Source organism: Hippocampus guttulatus, chromosome 20 (assembly GCF_054856545.1).
Source record: "Hippocampus guttulatus isolate MCC_2025c chromosome 20, RoL_Hgut_1.0, whole genome shotgun sequence".
Taxonomy (NCBI): Eukaryota; Metazoa; Chordata; class Actinopteri; order Syngnathiformes; family Syngnathidae; genus Hippocampus; species Hippocampus guttulatus.
Genome location: NC_141280.1, coordinates 9,624,542 through 9,640,498, shown reverse-complemented (window position 1 = coordinate 9,640,498; position 15,957 = coordinate 9,624,542). Strand labels below are relative to the sequence as shown.

The 15,957-nt window shown below is 42.8% G+C and overlaps 2 protein-coding genes across 12 annotated transcripts in view; both read left to right on the top strand.

The window, feature by feature from the left end:
* Positions 1 to 198: 198 nt before the first annotated feature.
* LOC147187961 (ATP-dependent RNA helicase DDX1) lies at positions 199 to 7,535 on the top strand. 2 transcript variants are annotated; one of them, XM_086100888.1, is made up of 26 exons: positions 199 to 288; positions 380 to 431; positions 527 to 590; positions 935 to 964; positions 1,038 to 1,134; positions 1,382 to 1,429; positions 1,525 to 1,608; positions 1,888 to 1,971; positions 2,068 to 2,144; positions 2,233 to 2,305; positions 2,998 to 3,074; positions 3,167 to 3,281; positions 3,359 to 3,497; positions 3,632 to 3,692; positions 3,772 to 3,870; positions 3,957 to 4,046; positions 4,126 to 4,314; positions 4,479 to 4,530; positions 4,609 to 4,755; positions 4,829 to 4,920; positions 4,998 to 5,070; positions 5,202 to 5,274; positions 5,350 to 5,392; positions 6,697 to 6,792; positions 6,890 to 7,010; positions 7,174 to 7,535. In XM_086100888.1, exons 1-26 carry the CDS (start codon positions 273 to 275, stop codon positions 7,302 to 7,304), a joined length of 2,223 nt encoding a protein of 740 aa, XP_085957014.1. In that variant the 5' UTR covers positions 199 to 272; the 3' UTR covers positions 7,305 to 7,535. The 2 variants fall into 2 exon arrangements, with proteins under 2 accessions (XP_085957014.1, XP_085957013.1); XM_086100887.1 differs by having other exon boundaries at positions 1,885 to 1,971.
* Positions 7,536 to 8,085: 550 nt separating this feature from the next.
* The window catches only part of LOC147187959 (intersectin-2-like), a 28,682-nt gene continuing 20,810 nt past the window's right edge, over positions 8,086 to 15,957 (top strand). For 8 of the 10 annotated variants that reach the window (XM_086100133.1, XM_086100131.1, XM_086100126.1 and 5 more), the window contains exons 1-4: positions 8,086 to 8,215; positions 10,857 to 11,003; positions 11,185 to 11,239; positions 15,842 to 15,931. In XM_086100133.1, coding sequence (XP_085956259.1) covers positions 11,206 to 11,239; positions 15,842 to 15,931 — 124 coding nt within the window. In that variant the 5' untranslated portion in view covers positions 8,086 to 8,215; positions 10,857 to 11,003; positions 11,185 to 11,205. Of the gene's footprint in view, positions 8,216 to 8,438; positions 8,523 to 10,856; positions 11,004 to 11,184; positions 11,240 to 15,841; positions 15,932 to 15,957 lie in introns of those variants that run through there. The other 2 variants (XM_086100125.1, XM_086100124.1) reach the window with 2 other exon arrangements.

Below are 15,957 nucleotides of genomic sequence, written 5' to 3'. Positions count from 1 at the left end.
AATTTATAAAAATATTCAACCATATAGTCCCTGTCATTCAATTTGAGTTTACATTTCTTTTTTTTTTATAATTTTAGTTATATTGCTTTAATCAAACACTATCACGACAGATTTGATTTAAGATTTGTTTTGATCCTATATCAATTGTGCAACGTAAAAATAATATCACGGAACCATAATGACAGCGCTGTTTCCTTTCGATCCGCAAAAGAAAAAAAGTGCATGCGTGTTGAGTCGTGTACACTTACATCCGGCAGGTTTTCGAAGCAATAATGGCTGCCTTTTCTGGTGAGTTTTAACTTCATAAATGACCACAAAATTAAACGCAACGTGTTTTATTGGTGTGATTTGTATTGTGAATTAACGTCGTGTTGTGTAGAAATGGGCGTTATGGCTGAAATCGCGCAGGCTGTGGAGGAAATGGACTGGCTGTAAGTCACTTGTTGTTTGATAACCTTTGCACATTAATTGCTGTCTATGTCAAGTGAATCATAAATGTGCTTTTGTTGCCATGATTTCATGTCAGGCTTCCGACTGACATCCAAGCCGAGTCGATTCCGTTGATTCTCGGCGGAGGAGATGTACTCATGGTGAGCCTGTCAACATTTCGCAGTTGTGGGCCGTGCATTCCGAAAAACGCATTTGTGCTACGTGCATCTTTTGGAGAGTTGGGGATTGATATTTATCTATAAATATATTTTGTAACATACAGGATGCTCACCAAAGGTGCTGATTATTGAATGCATTAAGGTGTGCAGACAGTAAAACAACATTGTACAACAAGTTCGAGATTAGCTTGACTATGACTATTGCAACGCATTGAGACTGAAATCTGATTGGACATACAAATCTAACAAACACGTGGTTAGTTGCAACAAGGATAGTATTTAAGATATCCTTGATAGTATCTTTTTTTTCTCTCCCTTACTTGAAGGCAGCAGAAACTGGTAGCGGTAAAACTGGAGTGAGTATGGACCTTCATTTAATTTGTCAAAGGTTGTACGAGCTGTATGATATGAAACGTTTGTGATTGGCAGGCTTTCAGCATTCCTGTCATTCAGATTGTGCATGAAACGCTGACCGACCAGCAGCAGGGCAAAAAAGGCAGAGCCAACATCAAAACGGGCGGAGCTGGTGAGCGTCTTTATAACGTAGTCACGTGACTGAGAAAAGTTCCAGGGGACATGTCGTGAAAAGTTGACTGAAATAACTGAAAGTTCAAATCTCAGGATTAAGGATAAGTGTGAAATGAACTCACATGCTTGGAATTGTGTGTGTGTGTGTGTGTGGGGGGTGGGGGGGGGATCATGTCTCATTTGAACTGTATCTTATTGAGGTCTGTTGATGATTTATAATGCTGATATGGTGCCTTCTTTGTCAGTCTTCAACAATTGGCAGATGAACCCATACGACCGGAGCGCTGCATTCGGTAAGAAGAGCATTAAAAAATAAAAATAAAAAAAATTGCAAACGTTCAACATTACACTTCTTTTTGAAATTCCCATATTTGTCGCCTCATCTTAGCAATCGGGCCGGACGGACTGTGCTGCCAAAGCCGAGAGTTTAAGGAATGGCACGGCTCCCGCTCCACCAAGGGTGTTACCAAAGGTAAGCCATTGCCGTGCAACCTCTGGAGGTTGAACACAATCCGCTCCAGGGACGCTTTACTAATAAGGGCTAATGGAGTGTGGATGTTCCCAATGCTAGCTAGCTTCAAAACAAGTCTGCCACAACGTAGAACGCATCATCTAGACTTCAGACTCTTCAACAAACGATAATACAGTAAAACATACGATTTTGAACGTGTTTGCTGTTGAAGGCATTATTATACTGTGCATAATCAATCAATCGATCAATGCGTTGTAACGTGTGCGGTTGTGCAAGCAGGGAAATACTACTACGAGGTCTCATGTCACGACCAAGGGCTGTGTCGCATCGGCTGGTCGACCACCCAGGCAGCTCTCGACTTAGGTAAACCCCCCCCCCCCCCCCCCCCAACACAACCAACTTAAAATTATCATTAGAATTTATTTTGCTTGACGATGTCTTTTTTTCCTTCCTCCGTAGGAACCGACAAGTACGGGTTTGGTTTTGGCGGAACCGGGAAGAAATCGAACAATAAGCAATTTGACAGCTACGGCGAGGTGAAACACCAAATTTGCATTCAGTGGGTTGGCGTTGCACGCGGTTAAAAATATATATTAAAAATTATTATTTTTTGGTTCTTTGCAGGAGTTCACCATGCATGACACAATTGGATGCTTCCTTGACATGGACAAAGGCCACATTTCCTTCTCCAAAAATGGTATTATTATTATTATTAAGGTTATAAACTGTCTCATCATGATAGTATTTCATATAATAATGCTCAGTTGTGGAAGGTATTAAAAATGACTATTTTGGTTGCACTGCTTTGCATCAACGTGAGAGCTGTCCCTCATATCATCCCCTATTGTAACTACAAATTTCAGCTACGTTATACAGTATTTAAATTATTAACTAATTTTGTTAGTAAGTGATTTTGGAGGTATGAGAATTTCGCCTAGTGACAGAATTTTTTTTTTTTTTAACGCAAAATAGGATTTCTTGACCAATTCAAACTATTCCAACCTCAAGCAGTTCAGTTAATTTCAATTCCACCAATGACTGAACATTTCAAAATAAAAGCCCAAAATTAAGAGATTTTTTTTTTGTCCACATCTACATTGTAAATTTCCCCAGTGTAGGACAAATAAAGGATATCTTATCTTATACCGTCAACTGTCATTTTAAAACAGACCATTGTAGGATTCTCATTTGTTTAGGCCAACATTTAAAATGGCTCTACAAGGCCAAATCGTGCTAAATTCCCATTCAACAGTTCCATGAAATTTAATTAGAACTTTCGTTAGATTGCACAAGGGTATCTAATGTTGTGTCCGGTAAGTGAATCCGTATTTTAAAATGTAAAAGGACTCACCCAGTTTGGTGTCATGTGTTTGTTTCCAAATCAACCAGGTAATGATCTGGGTTTGGCTTTCGAGATCCCTCAAAATCTCAGGAATCAGCCCTTCTTTGCGTCCTGTGTACTCAAGGTATTGATTAACACATTTAATATTGGTCATGATAAACACAAACGAGGTCAACTCACAACATTGAAAATGCCATTTTTGTGTGTGTGCGGCAGAATGCTGAGCTGAAATTCAACTTTGGCGGGGAGGACTTCAAATATCCGTCCAAGAGCGGCTTTGTCGCCTTGGATCAGGCACCAGACGCCCATACGGTCAAGTCTTCGCAGACAGGTTAATATTTTTCCAAATAAAAACTGTCTGCTGCACTGAGAATGATCGTCACCGTGAATTTGGTTTGTTTGTGGCAGGGAGTGCCAAAGTAAGTCAGGCGAAAGGGTCCAGCAACGCCCCCAAGGCGCTGATCATCGAGCCGTCCAAGGAACTTGCCGAGCAGACCCTCAACAACGTAACGCAGTTCAAAAAATACGTGGTCAGCCCCAAACTCAGGTGCCACGCAAATCTGTCTTGTTTTTTTTTTTTTGCTCCCTCACTACTTTTCCTTGAAGCGCAATGCAAATAGCTGACCAGTAGATGTCACCATCGCTCCAGTACAAATGTGACTTTTCTTTTTTTTTGGGCAGGGAGTTGCTGGTGATCGGCGGCGTGGCTGCCAAGGAGCAAATGTCCGCTCTGGAGCAAGGTGTACGTACCCGCCACCTAAATTGAGTTGCAGTGGACTTCCTATTCCTGCCTTTTCAATTGGTGTCCCCTCCCTTTTTAGGTGGACATTGTGGTGGGGACCCCCGGTAGACTGGATGACCTCATATCCACCGGAAAGCTCAGCCTGTCCCAAGTCCGCTTTCTGGTCCTTGACGAATGTGTACGGATGATCCAGAATCCTTTTTGGATGATTTTGGTTTGCGGTTGTTCACAACTGATCCGCCACGCTTGAATTGTCGTCTCCAGGATGGCCTCTTGACAGCGGGCTACACGGACTTCATCAACAGAATCCATAATCAGATCCCTCAAGTGACGTCTGATGGAAAACGGCTGCAGGTACTGAGAGGGGGGTCTGCAAAAACCGGCCTGGACCAAGTATTACACAATTTTATAAGATTAAGATGGCTGGGTGCAGGTGATCGTGTGCTCGGCCACGCTCCACTCGTTCGATGTGAAGAAACTGTCGGAGCGCATCATGCACTTCCCCACCTGGGTGGACCTGAAGGGCGAGGACTCGGTGCCCGAGACCGTGCACCACGTGGTCGTGCCTGTCAACCCCAAGGCCGACCGCCTCTGGGAGCGGCTGGGCAAGAACCACGTCCGGGTCAGTTGGGGGTATTTACAGTCAACTGTTTTTTGTTTCCCCCCGCCCCCATTTCTCAATGGTCGCGTCTTCTTGTTTCCTTTGCATTTCCTTTTCCACGGTAGCCCGTTTAGGCAGCAAACTGTAACTGAGTTTTTTTTGTGTGTGCTTTGCCGTTGTGCTAGACTGATGAGGTCCATGCCAAAGATAACACCAGACCAGGGGGCAACTCAGCCGGTGAGTTTTGGAACATTTCTACATAGCATACTGCACTTGATCCAAGGATATGTCAATGTAGCATTTTGCGTCTGCCAGAAATGTGGTCTGAGGCCATCAAGGTGCTGAAAGGCGAGTACACGGTGAGGGCTGTCAAAGAGCACAAAATGGACCAGGCCATCATCTTCTGCCGCACCAAGATAGACTGTGACAACATGGAGCAATACTTTATCCAGCAGGGAGGAGGTAAGAAAATACAATAAAAAAGCTTGGGTGTTTTATTTTGTTTTTTAATTATAAAATCGTCACTTTCCGTCAGGTCCCGACAGTAAAAACCACCAGTTTTCCTGTGTGTGTCTTCACGGCGATCGCAAGCCCCATGAGAGGAAGAACAACTTGGACCGCTTCAAGGTCAAGGAAGAACTTGCAAAACGAGCGCCCAATGTTTTTAATGTTGTTCAAGATTTGAAGTCATCTTGTGTCCTCAGAGAAAAGAAGTGAGGCTTCTGATCTGCACCGACGTCGCCGCCAGAGGGATTGACATCCGAGGGGTTCCTTACGGTAGCGCCGATTCAGACGTATTATATAAGGCAGACTCAACTGCAGCCCGTTCAGCCAACAATTTGTGTTCAAATATGAAGAATGAGCTACTTTTTTCGGTTTACATCTTAAACTGTACTCCGTTTTTGCAGTGATTAACGTCACCCTGCCAGATGAGAAGCAGAACTACGTCCACCGTATCGGCCGAGTGGGTCGAGCAGAGAGGTGAGGAGTTTAACGGGTATATTTGTCGATTATTTAATGGATCTTCAAAGTTGTATTTCCTTTTTCAACATACAGAATGGGGTTGGCCATCTCATTGGTTGCCATGGAGAAAGAGAAGGTAAAGTTTCCTCAAGTTTCTTTCTTTTTTTTTTTCTTTTCCACATTGGCCAGTATTTTAATTTCTCCCGCTGATCATCTAGGCAGCAGTTTTGCATGCGTTTAATAATATTTAGGCTGAGTTCTTATTGTTTGATCGACGTTGTCTTGACTTTTACTACAGCCCGTTTGGCAGAATTGAGCAAGGTTGAAATAGTTAACTATTGTAAGCTCGTGGTAAAGGCATACTGTCAGAGATGTTCGCTCAGGAAGAGATTGTCTATGCTGCCGGCAGAAGGCGCAGTTTTCTATGAAGCCACTCAGTGTGCGCTTCTCACTGACACCTGACCTCTGCAGCCTCTGCCGGCTTTTTATTGATCGTGTATGCAAATTACAAGTGTTATATCAGAAAAACACTCCCTTCTTCATTTACATGTCACGCCTCTCAGCCCAGTCCACCGATACGCCCCTCAGTGGGCACCTGGAGGCCAAAACATCTCTCGGTATAAACAATGGGTAGATTTCACATGAATTTAGACACTGTAACAAACTCAAGGACATCTTTTCGTGCTGACCACCCGAAGTTGAACCTTCCTGTCTGTACTATCAGTTAACAAGGCCTCAGTTTCATTCAGCTCAAGTTGGCTCTTTTTTCTGTGTGCTCTAAACACACGCGTTCGAGGTCAATCAAGCATACAACAAAATGAAACTTTTAAACATGATAACTTTGAGTTTGTGTATACTCTATCATATACCTGTACATATAGCGTATTTGAATCAAATGCTATTTTTCGTTGGAATTGTTCCTAAACTAAAGTACCGTGTTCACCTGCCTATTTGTGATTCACTACTTGCCTAATAACATTCGTGATTTTTTTTTCTCAAAACCATTGATCACTGGTTTTGTGCTCTATCTATAAACGTGAACAAGATGGTGTCAATACAAACTATGTTGAAGTGAGAGGAGGATCTCCAACGAGAGGCTGAAGCCCTGCCTAATAATATAGTGTTTTGGCTCCATCCTGTGTCATCTGCAAGCAATTCGAAACGTCTATTCGGAAACGATGACAGAAATCTAGTAATTCCACAAATAGCTTCCTGTTTTCTTGTTCGTTTACACTGCAGCCCCTTTAGAGAGGACTTACTATTTATAGTGAACTTTTTTTTTCCCCTCTAATGTTCTAAATGATACTGCGCCTTTTTGTCTCCTCCCATATACTTTGTGTCTCAATTCCTTCAGTAGCCCATTTGAGCAGCAATTTATCATCAACACTGTGTTGTATTGCTTATTCTTTTGGCAACGGATTGTTATATTTGCGGCGACAGGTGTGGTACCACGTCTGCCCAAACCGAGGCAGAGGCTGCTACAACACACGGCTCAAGCAGGATGGAGGCTGCACCATTTGGTACAATGAGAAAGAGGTGACTGGCGCCCTCGCATTCAAAAATCCTTCACTTGTTGTTCTTGTTTTGTTGTTGTGACAGTCGGCATTGTCTGTTCTCACCTTTTGAATCGCAGCTCCTGTCAGAAATCGAGGAACACCTCAAGTGCACCATCACCCAGTGCGAGCCCGACATCAAGGTACCCGTGGACGACTTTGACGGGAAGGTCACTTATGGTCAACGCAGGACACTGGGAGGTACGGGTTTCATAGTCCAGTGTCCAAACTGGCCATCAGAATAGAATAACGTTTCATGGGAAAAAAAAAAAAAACCCCATTAGATTTGAAGTTGTGTTTCTTAAGTTTACACCTTGCTGTACCTTGTGTCGTATTTACTGCCGCTGCTGCTTTGTGGTCCTAGGTGGCAACTACAAGGGTCATGTGGACGTGCTGGCCCCGACGGTGCAAGAGCTGGCCAACCTGGAGAGAGAGGCCCAGACGTCTTTTCTCCACCTCGGATACTTGCCCAACCAGCTCTTCAAAGCCTTCTGAACAGAGCTCGGTTGAAGCTACCGAATGCATGCACACCATCCATCTGCAGCACTTTGGAGCGGCTCCCATGTCCAGGCCTGAGTTGTGCAGTTATCAAAAAGAACACTAACATTAAGAAACATATTTTGTTTTGCATATACAATTTGGCTGAATATTTTATTGTGAGAAATTGCCTGCAGTTATTTTGATGCCTGCGTTTTCTTTTCTGAAATAAACTGTGGTGAGCACTAAGTGACCAGTCATTACTTGTATTGTAGAATTAAAACAATAGTATGCTCAAGTTACTTTTGTCAAAGTGTTAGGCAAAGAGCTTCTTCAGTCGTCTAAACTGGCTTTGATAATATATCCAATAGATCATAAGTCCTAGTTTCAATGATGTTTGAAAGAAAATACAATTCTATGTAACTGGCGCCTTTAATGGGTGCAATTGAAACTTTTCTTGTCTCAACCATTGAACAACTAGTCGAATTGTTTTTATACATACTGTATATATGTACAGAACATGGTAAATCTTGCAACTCGTGTTACATTTCATTGTATTGCATGGTGACGTAATGTCAAGCTAGCTGACCTCTCACTTGCCTTTTTTTTTCCTACGCTTTGATTTTAATCACAAAGAAAACATTTAACCACTAACTCTTGTGTGCATCACTCTAGCTAAAATCTATAGTTGATTTCACTCGGTCGTAAAGCGAGCGCCCCCGTATCGTGACACGGGACAATTTACGTTGAAAATCTAAGGGGGAAGTTAAGCACGAAATGACTTCCGGCTTGAATGCCGGGCTCCGCCCCCTTCCAGTCGGCCGTCGGCCCCGCCTTCGACACTTCCTCGCTTTGCTCTTTCCTCCGCTGCTATCCGAATTGCCCTCCTGTGGATGTCTTGACTACCGGCCGCTTTTCCTCCGCAACAGGTAAATACCCCGTTAGCAGTCGTTCGTTATGCAACGAATATGTTAGTGCATTTGTTTCTTAATTGAAATATTACTATGTGCAAAAGACAGCTCAGCGTGTTCAACGTACGGATAGACACCCATCTGAGCTGTCTTTTTTTTTACGCGTCTGAAGCCTGACACTTTTCATTTGCCTTTTTTTCAAACAAATACTGCCTTTGTTTGTTGGAGACAAACAGCAGCCAGCCTTCGAGCCTCATTCTCAAGTCAGTATATATTGGTGGGCCTCTCTTCCCATCTGCTTGTGCTAGAAATGCCACATGATTAGGTACACTTGTTCATGACATTCTGCATGACCCCCCCCCCCCCCCCCACTATCACCACCACCACCACCTCCCCCACATAATAATTCTTTCACCTAAAAAAATATCTTTATTGTTGTGACACCGGTTTTGCTTTCCTGTAAGTTGAATTGTTAATTCTACTAGTCAGTGGTTGATGTGACTCTGCCTCACAATTTTGAGGTTCTTGGTTCGATTCCGAATCCCTCCCGGGTGAAGTTATTGAAATGTCAGATTATTATATACACAGAATTGGCCTAACAATCTATTGGTGTCATATATATTAAATGGGAAAACAGTGTCAAGCAACTATGAAAATACTGTTCAATTTGTTAAGAAGGGATTTGGTGTAAAAAAAAAAACTGAAGATAGAAACAAATCCACTCAGAAGAAAAAAACATGGAGTGCAACACTATATAGTGGGGAAGGAAAAAAATGAGGCTGCACCTGGCCTCTGGGCCTTTAGTTTGACACCCGTGCTCAAAATGAGTGATTTGTTACTGTGGCCTGAGAGCTCATCAAGGGTGCCACAGGAAATCATCCAATTTCAATTTAAAAAAAAAATGTATTATTTGCAAACATATCTTTGTTTGTACATCTATGCCAGTGACATTCACTGATAGGTAAAGCAATTAAATGCTTTTCCGTTAGACGGGAGGATTCCAATTACTCAATTACAATTTAGCTTGCGTATCCACCTGCTGCCATTTGTGAGTGAGTGTATCAGATTTTTGTTGATCTAACAGGTACATTCGAGAGTGAACTGAGACCAAATCATTATTATGTCAGTATTTGTTGTTGTTTTTTTTTTATGTTTGGTGGCATGCCGTGAGATTTTTCAAAAGCAAAACGAGTGCCTTGGCTCAGTGCATGTGCTCAAGCTCAGGGGTGTCAAACTCATTTTGGTCACAAGACCACATTCTAGTTCTGGTTTCCCCCAAGAGGGCCGTTTTGACTGTTTGATGGCATCGTCACATCTTCACATGCTTATTTGGATGTACCCTACCTCTCGCCTGAGTGTCAGCAGCGATTCCTGAATTTTTTATTATTTTTTTTAAGGCACATCTTGTGCCATTCTTGCATTAGCTATTTGTTGTTGTGATGTGACATAAAGCAGCATAAGCCAATCGGATTAGTTACATTTGTGTTGTTCATAGAGGACCCAAAAGGAGCTTTAACCTTAATTTATGGCTGCACCAGCACAACAGGGGGGAAGTGAATATCACTGTGAATACAAACACACGTGCACACAGCCTTCTTTCTTCCCAGTGGCTTGGCCAAGCTTCCTGTGCTCGAACAGGATGGTCTTTCTATGCAAAGTGTACACACACACAGGCACAGAACGATGCACACAGAGTGATGCATTGATAGGCACATCCAAGCGCAGGTGACAATCAGCATGCAGGGCGAGTCCGAGCGTCGTCGAAGTGAGCGATTGTGGTTTTACGCGACTCACCCAATCGAAGCGAAAATTTGAATTCAAATGTTTCCTGTCCGGTTCGTTAGTGTTGTTTTGAAACCAGAAGGGCAGAGGAAGAAAAAGAAGGAAAAAGAGGCTGACAGGTCACTCTTATATAGTTGACACCACTCACTAACAACACACCTTGAGGCACTCAAGTTCTTGTCAACCAGGGTGGATACCATTGCCTTGTTTGCACAAGAGAAGAGAAAGTGCAGCACAGTTGCTGCAGTACCGTATTTTCCACACTATAAGGCGCTTCGGAGTATAAGGTGTACCTTCAATGTATGGCCTATTTTAAAACTGTTTTCATATATAGGGGGCACCGCATTATAAGGCAGCCACTATTGTAGAAGCTATCATAGTGGCTGCGGTTGCATTATGCAACCACTAGATGGAGCTACGCTAAAGAGAATACAAGACAATACAATACAACACAGCTTTATTTATAAAGAGCTTTCACAACCGCTGTAGCAAAGCGCTTTACAGAACAGTTAAAATACTACGTCCAAGAAATCTGAATCTTGATCCATATATAAGGCGCGCTGTCGGCTTTTGAGAAAATCAAATGCTTTTAGGTGCGCCTTGTAGTGCTCAGACTATAAACTGACTGAGACTTTTTGATGGCAAAATAATCATTTATTTACAGATAACTAAGAAATGTGGCAATTGGCGAACTATATCACGTTTTCATCCAATTTTTATATGATATAATTATATTAATAGGACAATAAATTCTGAAAAGATTTGATAGCAACAGCCTTATTTTCCATCTTGTGTGAAAGATGGCTAGTGTACAATTTTGATCCCTTCTTGTATTTAGGCATATTAACATTGTAAATGTGACTGTCTGCATGAAAAGAAAAATCGCTTCTGTTGATCCCGGGCCGAGCCACGAGGACGAGGCCGAGGTGGATGTGGACGCTCGACGCACAAGTCGTAAACGTCACCGGGGGAATCAAGACAGACAGCTCAGGCCGCCACCTGCCCTCGGACACGAGACAAAGACGTACGCTGCCTCCCGTCAGAGCCTCATTTTTTTCCTTCTTGTAGTTGTTGTTTTTCTTTTTCTTTTTCTTTTTTTTTCTAATATCCCCCTGCTTGCTCTGTCCCCAAGCACGCGAAACACACATACACGCACACACTTGGTCTACTCACCCAATCATGTTGCCTGCTCTCCCTCTCTGCAGATGTCTGCGAGCTAGCCAGCCATGCAGAGGACACTTCCACCTGCAGCCATGGACGGTAAGAAAGCACATGTTGAACTTGAAGGTAGACAAACGGATCAAGTATGACGTGTGTACAAATGGGTTTTGGATTGCTACATATTGTCCCTTGTCGGCTGAATTTTCCTAAATTGTAACTTTCCAAACATTGCTTCATTGAAGTTAGTATTACATTTTATATTACAGGGCACGTAGAGTCCCCTGCCAAATTTCTCTGCACTCATTTGGTGACCGACCAAGTGTCCTTCTGCACCAAAGCATTCCAGCTATCCGTTTTTAACCAAACAGGCTTAACCAATGGTAACAAACGATTTTCACTCAGCATTGTTTAACAAACATCCACTTTCTTGAGGTGACATAATGCTGCATGGCCCTCACAGAGTAAAGGGAAAGGTGCAGTTTTTAAGACACCTCTCAGCTAGTTGAGCCTTGAGTTCAGAGATTTGTTCTGAAGCGATTTGCAACACTTGCAATTAGTTTATAACACCACTCAACACATTTTTACTCCATTTTTTAAATCAGTGATTCAAGTAAAGTTTTCCCTTTTTTTGGCGCTGATTCCAAATCTGGCCTTGTATTCATCAGGTTTTCAGAATTATAATATTAAGAATAATAATATAATCCGAGTAATCTAATAATATATTATTCATTCATTCATTTTCCGATCCGCTTATCCTCACAAGTGTCGCAGGGGGTGCTGGAGCTTATCTCAGCTGTCTTCAGGCAGTAGGTGGGGGACACCTTGAACCGTTTGCCAGCCAATCGCAGGGCAAATAATACATTATGTAATATTTATAAACCCTTTCAGGAACAGCGGTTAGTTACTACAGTGGACAGCTTATCATGTTATCAGGTTACAGGGTGCATGAAAGGGTTAATTAAGGGTGAGAGTCAGCAACAGGTGATTTTTTTTTCCCTCCCTGAAACGTCATAGAAATAAATTACGATGCATTTTAAAATCCATATTATGCAAACTTCAAAACAAAAACTGAAAATATCGCCGTTATGCTAGATAAAAATGAAAGACTTTTGAGGAAAAAAAAGTGAAAAAAAGATTTAAATTGACCACATTTGGACATATAAACCTGACAGTGATGAATGCAGCAGTACGTTGAGATCACGACGTACAATGTTGGCCAATTTTGATCCATATTAATCCTCCCCCCGCATTGCACTTCACGCTTCACACATTCCCCGTGTTAATATTTTCTCAGTGGAAGTTTCCTCAAAGGATACAAGACGTCCATTTTGTATGGACGGCAACCTCAGGGTCATTCAATAAAGGTCAGCCCCTGAAGCCAATTTATCCAAGCATCAGGAAATTGGGTCGATATATCTGTCATTAGTAGACCCACAAACACATCTCCAAAGGCATATATAAAAAAAAGAATCAGCAAGTCTGCCATTTTGGTGTGAAGTGTTCATTTTGATTCGCCATAAAACAAAACCAAACGCGTTGTGTGTGTCATGAAGTTGCTGTCCAGGAAGTGATCAATGTGTGGAAACCATACTTGACCCACTGTCTCTTAATTGCGCTACCCTGATGTCAAGCCATGAGCAAAACTGGTTTGCATCCTTCGTCGCAATCAACAAGCAGGCAAAAATCATTTGTGCGTCCCTGGGTGTGGCGGTTAGTATGTAAATAGTCAGGAAGGTAACCACGTGGTCTCAACCCCCCGAGGGCAGGCAGGCAACCGAGGCTGATCTATGGAGGTTTGACTCAACACGGCACCAAGACAACAAAGGGAAACATTGCAAATGAAATTCCGCACAGGAACCTCTGCTGGGTTCTATTTCTTCAATATTAACAGGAGGACCCGTGTGGTTTGAGCGCTTGTTTGTTTGCGCCGTTGTAGCACTGCGGTGCAGTGCAGCTCGCGGCCGCGTAATCGAACGTCGGGAAGGACGCAGTGGATGCGATGATTATCTTTGATTGACATCTAAGGACTGCGGACTTGACCTTTGGTCGAGGTCCGGCCACCGCGAGGCACTAGTGTGCGCGCAGCTCTTCTGCCCGAGAGAGCTGGCGGAAGTATTTGTCCAGCTGACTGGAAGATGAAGAATGATATCAAGGTGGTTGCACACGTGCCTTAGAACCTTGGTTTTTTTTTTGGGAAGAATCAGTTTTAAGAAACTTGACTCTAAAACCGTTTCATACAAAATCCAAAGTAATATTTTCCACTTGTGTATGTATGGAATTCCAACAAAACAGTTCCAGGTACTTCATCTGTGCTGGAAACAGCACATTTGACAATAAAGTTGTACTTGACACTTGATAATGAAGTGGATAAATCGCTTTTCAGGTTCACTATGTTAAGAAATATCCTTACCTTAAAAAGGTAAATTACTGGCAAGTATCAAGTCATCAATTCAAAATAATTCATTGTGCCAAACATTTGCCCTTTTCGTTTTAGACCATATGCAACGTTTAGCTCTCTTGGCTGCTAACGAGTAACGATTATCATCCTCCTGGCATGGAGGCTTCCTGAAACTGCCACGCCCTTATTTAACACAGAACCTCAAAAGCAGACTTCTGACTGAGCGTCACTTATCTTCTCTTCCAGCTTCCCAGTGAGCATCCGTTAGCTTGCGAATGCTCCCGAGCCCGTTAAGGAGCTTTGCCGCGTGCCACTTGCAGTCCCTGCGGGGCTGCGCCAAATCCGACACGTTGAGTGCAGTAGTCGCATCCACCGGCGGCCGATTAATTACCTCAGCTTTTGCTGACAATGCCAGAATGTGGGTCAGCCTGTGGGACGAAACGTACCCGCGCAGGTGTTGACCATGCTCACGTGGGGCAGAGTGAGCGGCCTAAATGAGGAAAGCAGGTGAAGGGGGTCAAACGCACCTTTCTTCGTGACGGCAACCTTGCTAGATGGTGTTGGTTCTCGTCTACTCCATTTTGAACACATTGCTGATCCAGTTTCATCCGGAGGCAAGATCCGGGGGGCTCTGGTGTGTGCGTGCCAAGACGGGATGTTGGGGTTACGTTGGGAGAAATTCCGTCATTGGCAGGCTGGCATTTCCTGAAGTCGGTGAGGCCGATGAGTCAGGATGCTAAATGGCATAAAAGGCGTTATTGTTATCATTCCCAAGGTGTCGCAGTGCAATAAATTCAGATCACTCCAACCTAGTAAATGGCATGCTGGTTTAATCATTTGCTTATGCCATGATGTAAACTACAATGGTACTTTCACTTGTAAGTTGAATTCATTCTGTCAAATTGATTTTACTCGTACATCTAATCCCTTTTCTCCGTTGAAATCAAACGAAATGCCATCGGTCCGTTCCAAAATAACAAAAAAATATGGAGACAAACCAATAGTATCACTGATGAAAAAATATGAAATTGACCATATTTGGACATCCAGGTTTTCCACCTGACAGCGATGATATATGACAAAAGTCCTTATGTAATTGATTAAAACTCATTCAATCCCAGCCATTTTCACTGGAGCAACCCGATCAATCCCAGCGGTTTACTGGATTTTGAACGATCTTTCAAGGCCCACAGAATATTTGGATTTGGTTCTAATGCTATATAAACATGGAGCCTACCAAAATAAAGTTTGGACTCTCTTCTTTCAGCAGAAAAAATATGTTGTTTCTATCCTTTTCCATTCTTCAGCAATCGGCATTACAAAATGGCTAAGTTTCATGAAAATGGTGATTTCTGGGCAAAAAGCGGGAGAAAAAGGGCTTTTTGTAAAAGCATGCATTTCAAGCACGTGAGGCACCACTGCCACCTACTGGTCGCTTCTTAACATGATTTACAATGCAAACGGCTTATTCTTATTCACAGATTGCATTAGACCCTCCTCCCTTTACTAGTTAATCATATTTCAAGAGATATATATTAAATATGCAGCTGAGTTGTCGTGGGAACATGATTTGTATGAACTATCCTAACGATGAAATGATTTGAATAGAATATTCGGCTGGGGCGAAATGTATAATGCATAGGTTGCAATGTTTCGAATTGGAATATTAACAAGTGAGACATTTGCATGTGTGAATGACGCACGAGTTTGCGGGCGTCCAAGAAAGTGATTGATGAATCCATTGTGACAACCCCATTCATCATCAGCAACTATAACGTGCCGACACTCAATTCTGACCCGTTAAAAAAAAAAAAAAAAAACAGCTGGGCCGCTTTCAAAAACCGGTTGTGACATCGCGTTGTAATTGGCTCAACTCCCCCCGTGACTAATTGATTGATATCTCCATCTTTTCCACTTGTACGGCTCAGCTACACGTTTAATTGCCACCCTGAAAACTGCCTTGAGATATGCGGCAGGAGTAAAAGCAGCTGACTGTGGATTTTTATGCATTAAAAATCATTGCTGAAAGATGCATCAAGGGCGGACGTCGGCTCGTTTGGGAGGCAAATGCTGTGGCGCAGGCCAAAATGTGTCCCCCAAACTTTGTGTTGTGTGTGCCCTCCCAGACGTCATGCGCGGGATGAAAATGACATTTTATAAGACCTAAAAATGATTTAAAAAATGATTCATTTAGTTTACTATTCTTGATTTTGTTTTTTCCTTTTCTGATTTTTTTTTCTTTTTGGAGTAATGTTTTGAATGCAAACTGTCTATTTAATGTACACGTGACCTGTTGTCTGCAGGTGGATCAGTGTGGTCCATCTCGCCAGAGGAGCGGGGGAAGCACGACAAGCAGTTCGACACCCTGGCCCCCGTCCTTGGCTACGTCTCAGGTATTTACGTACAAATGTCTTTTGAG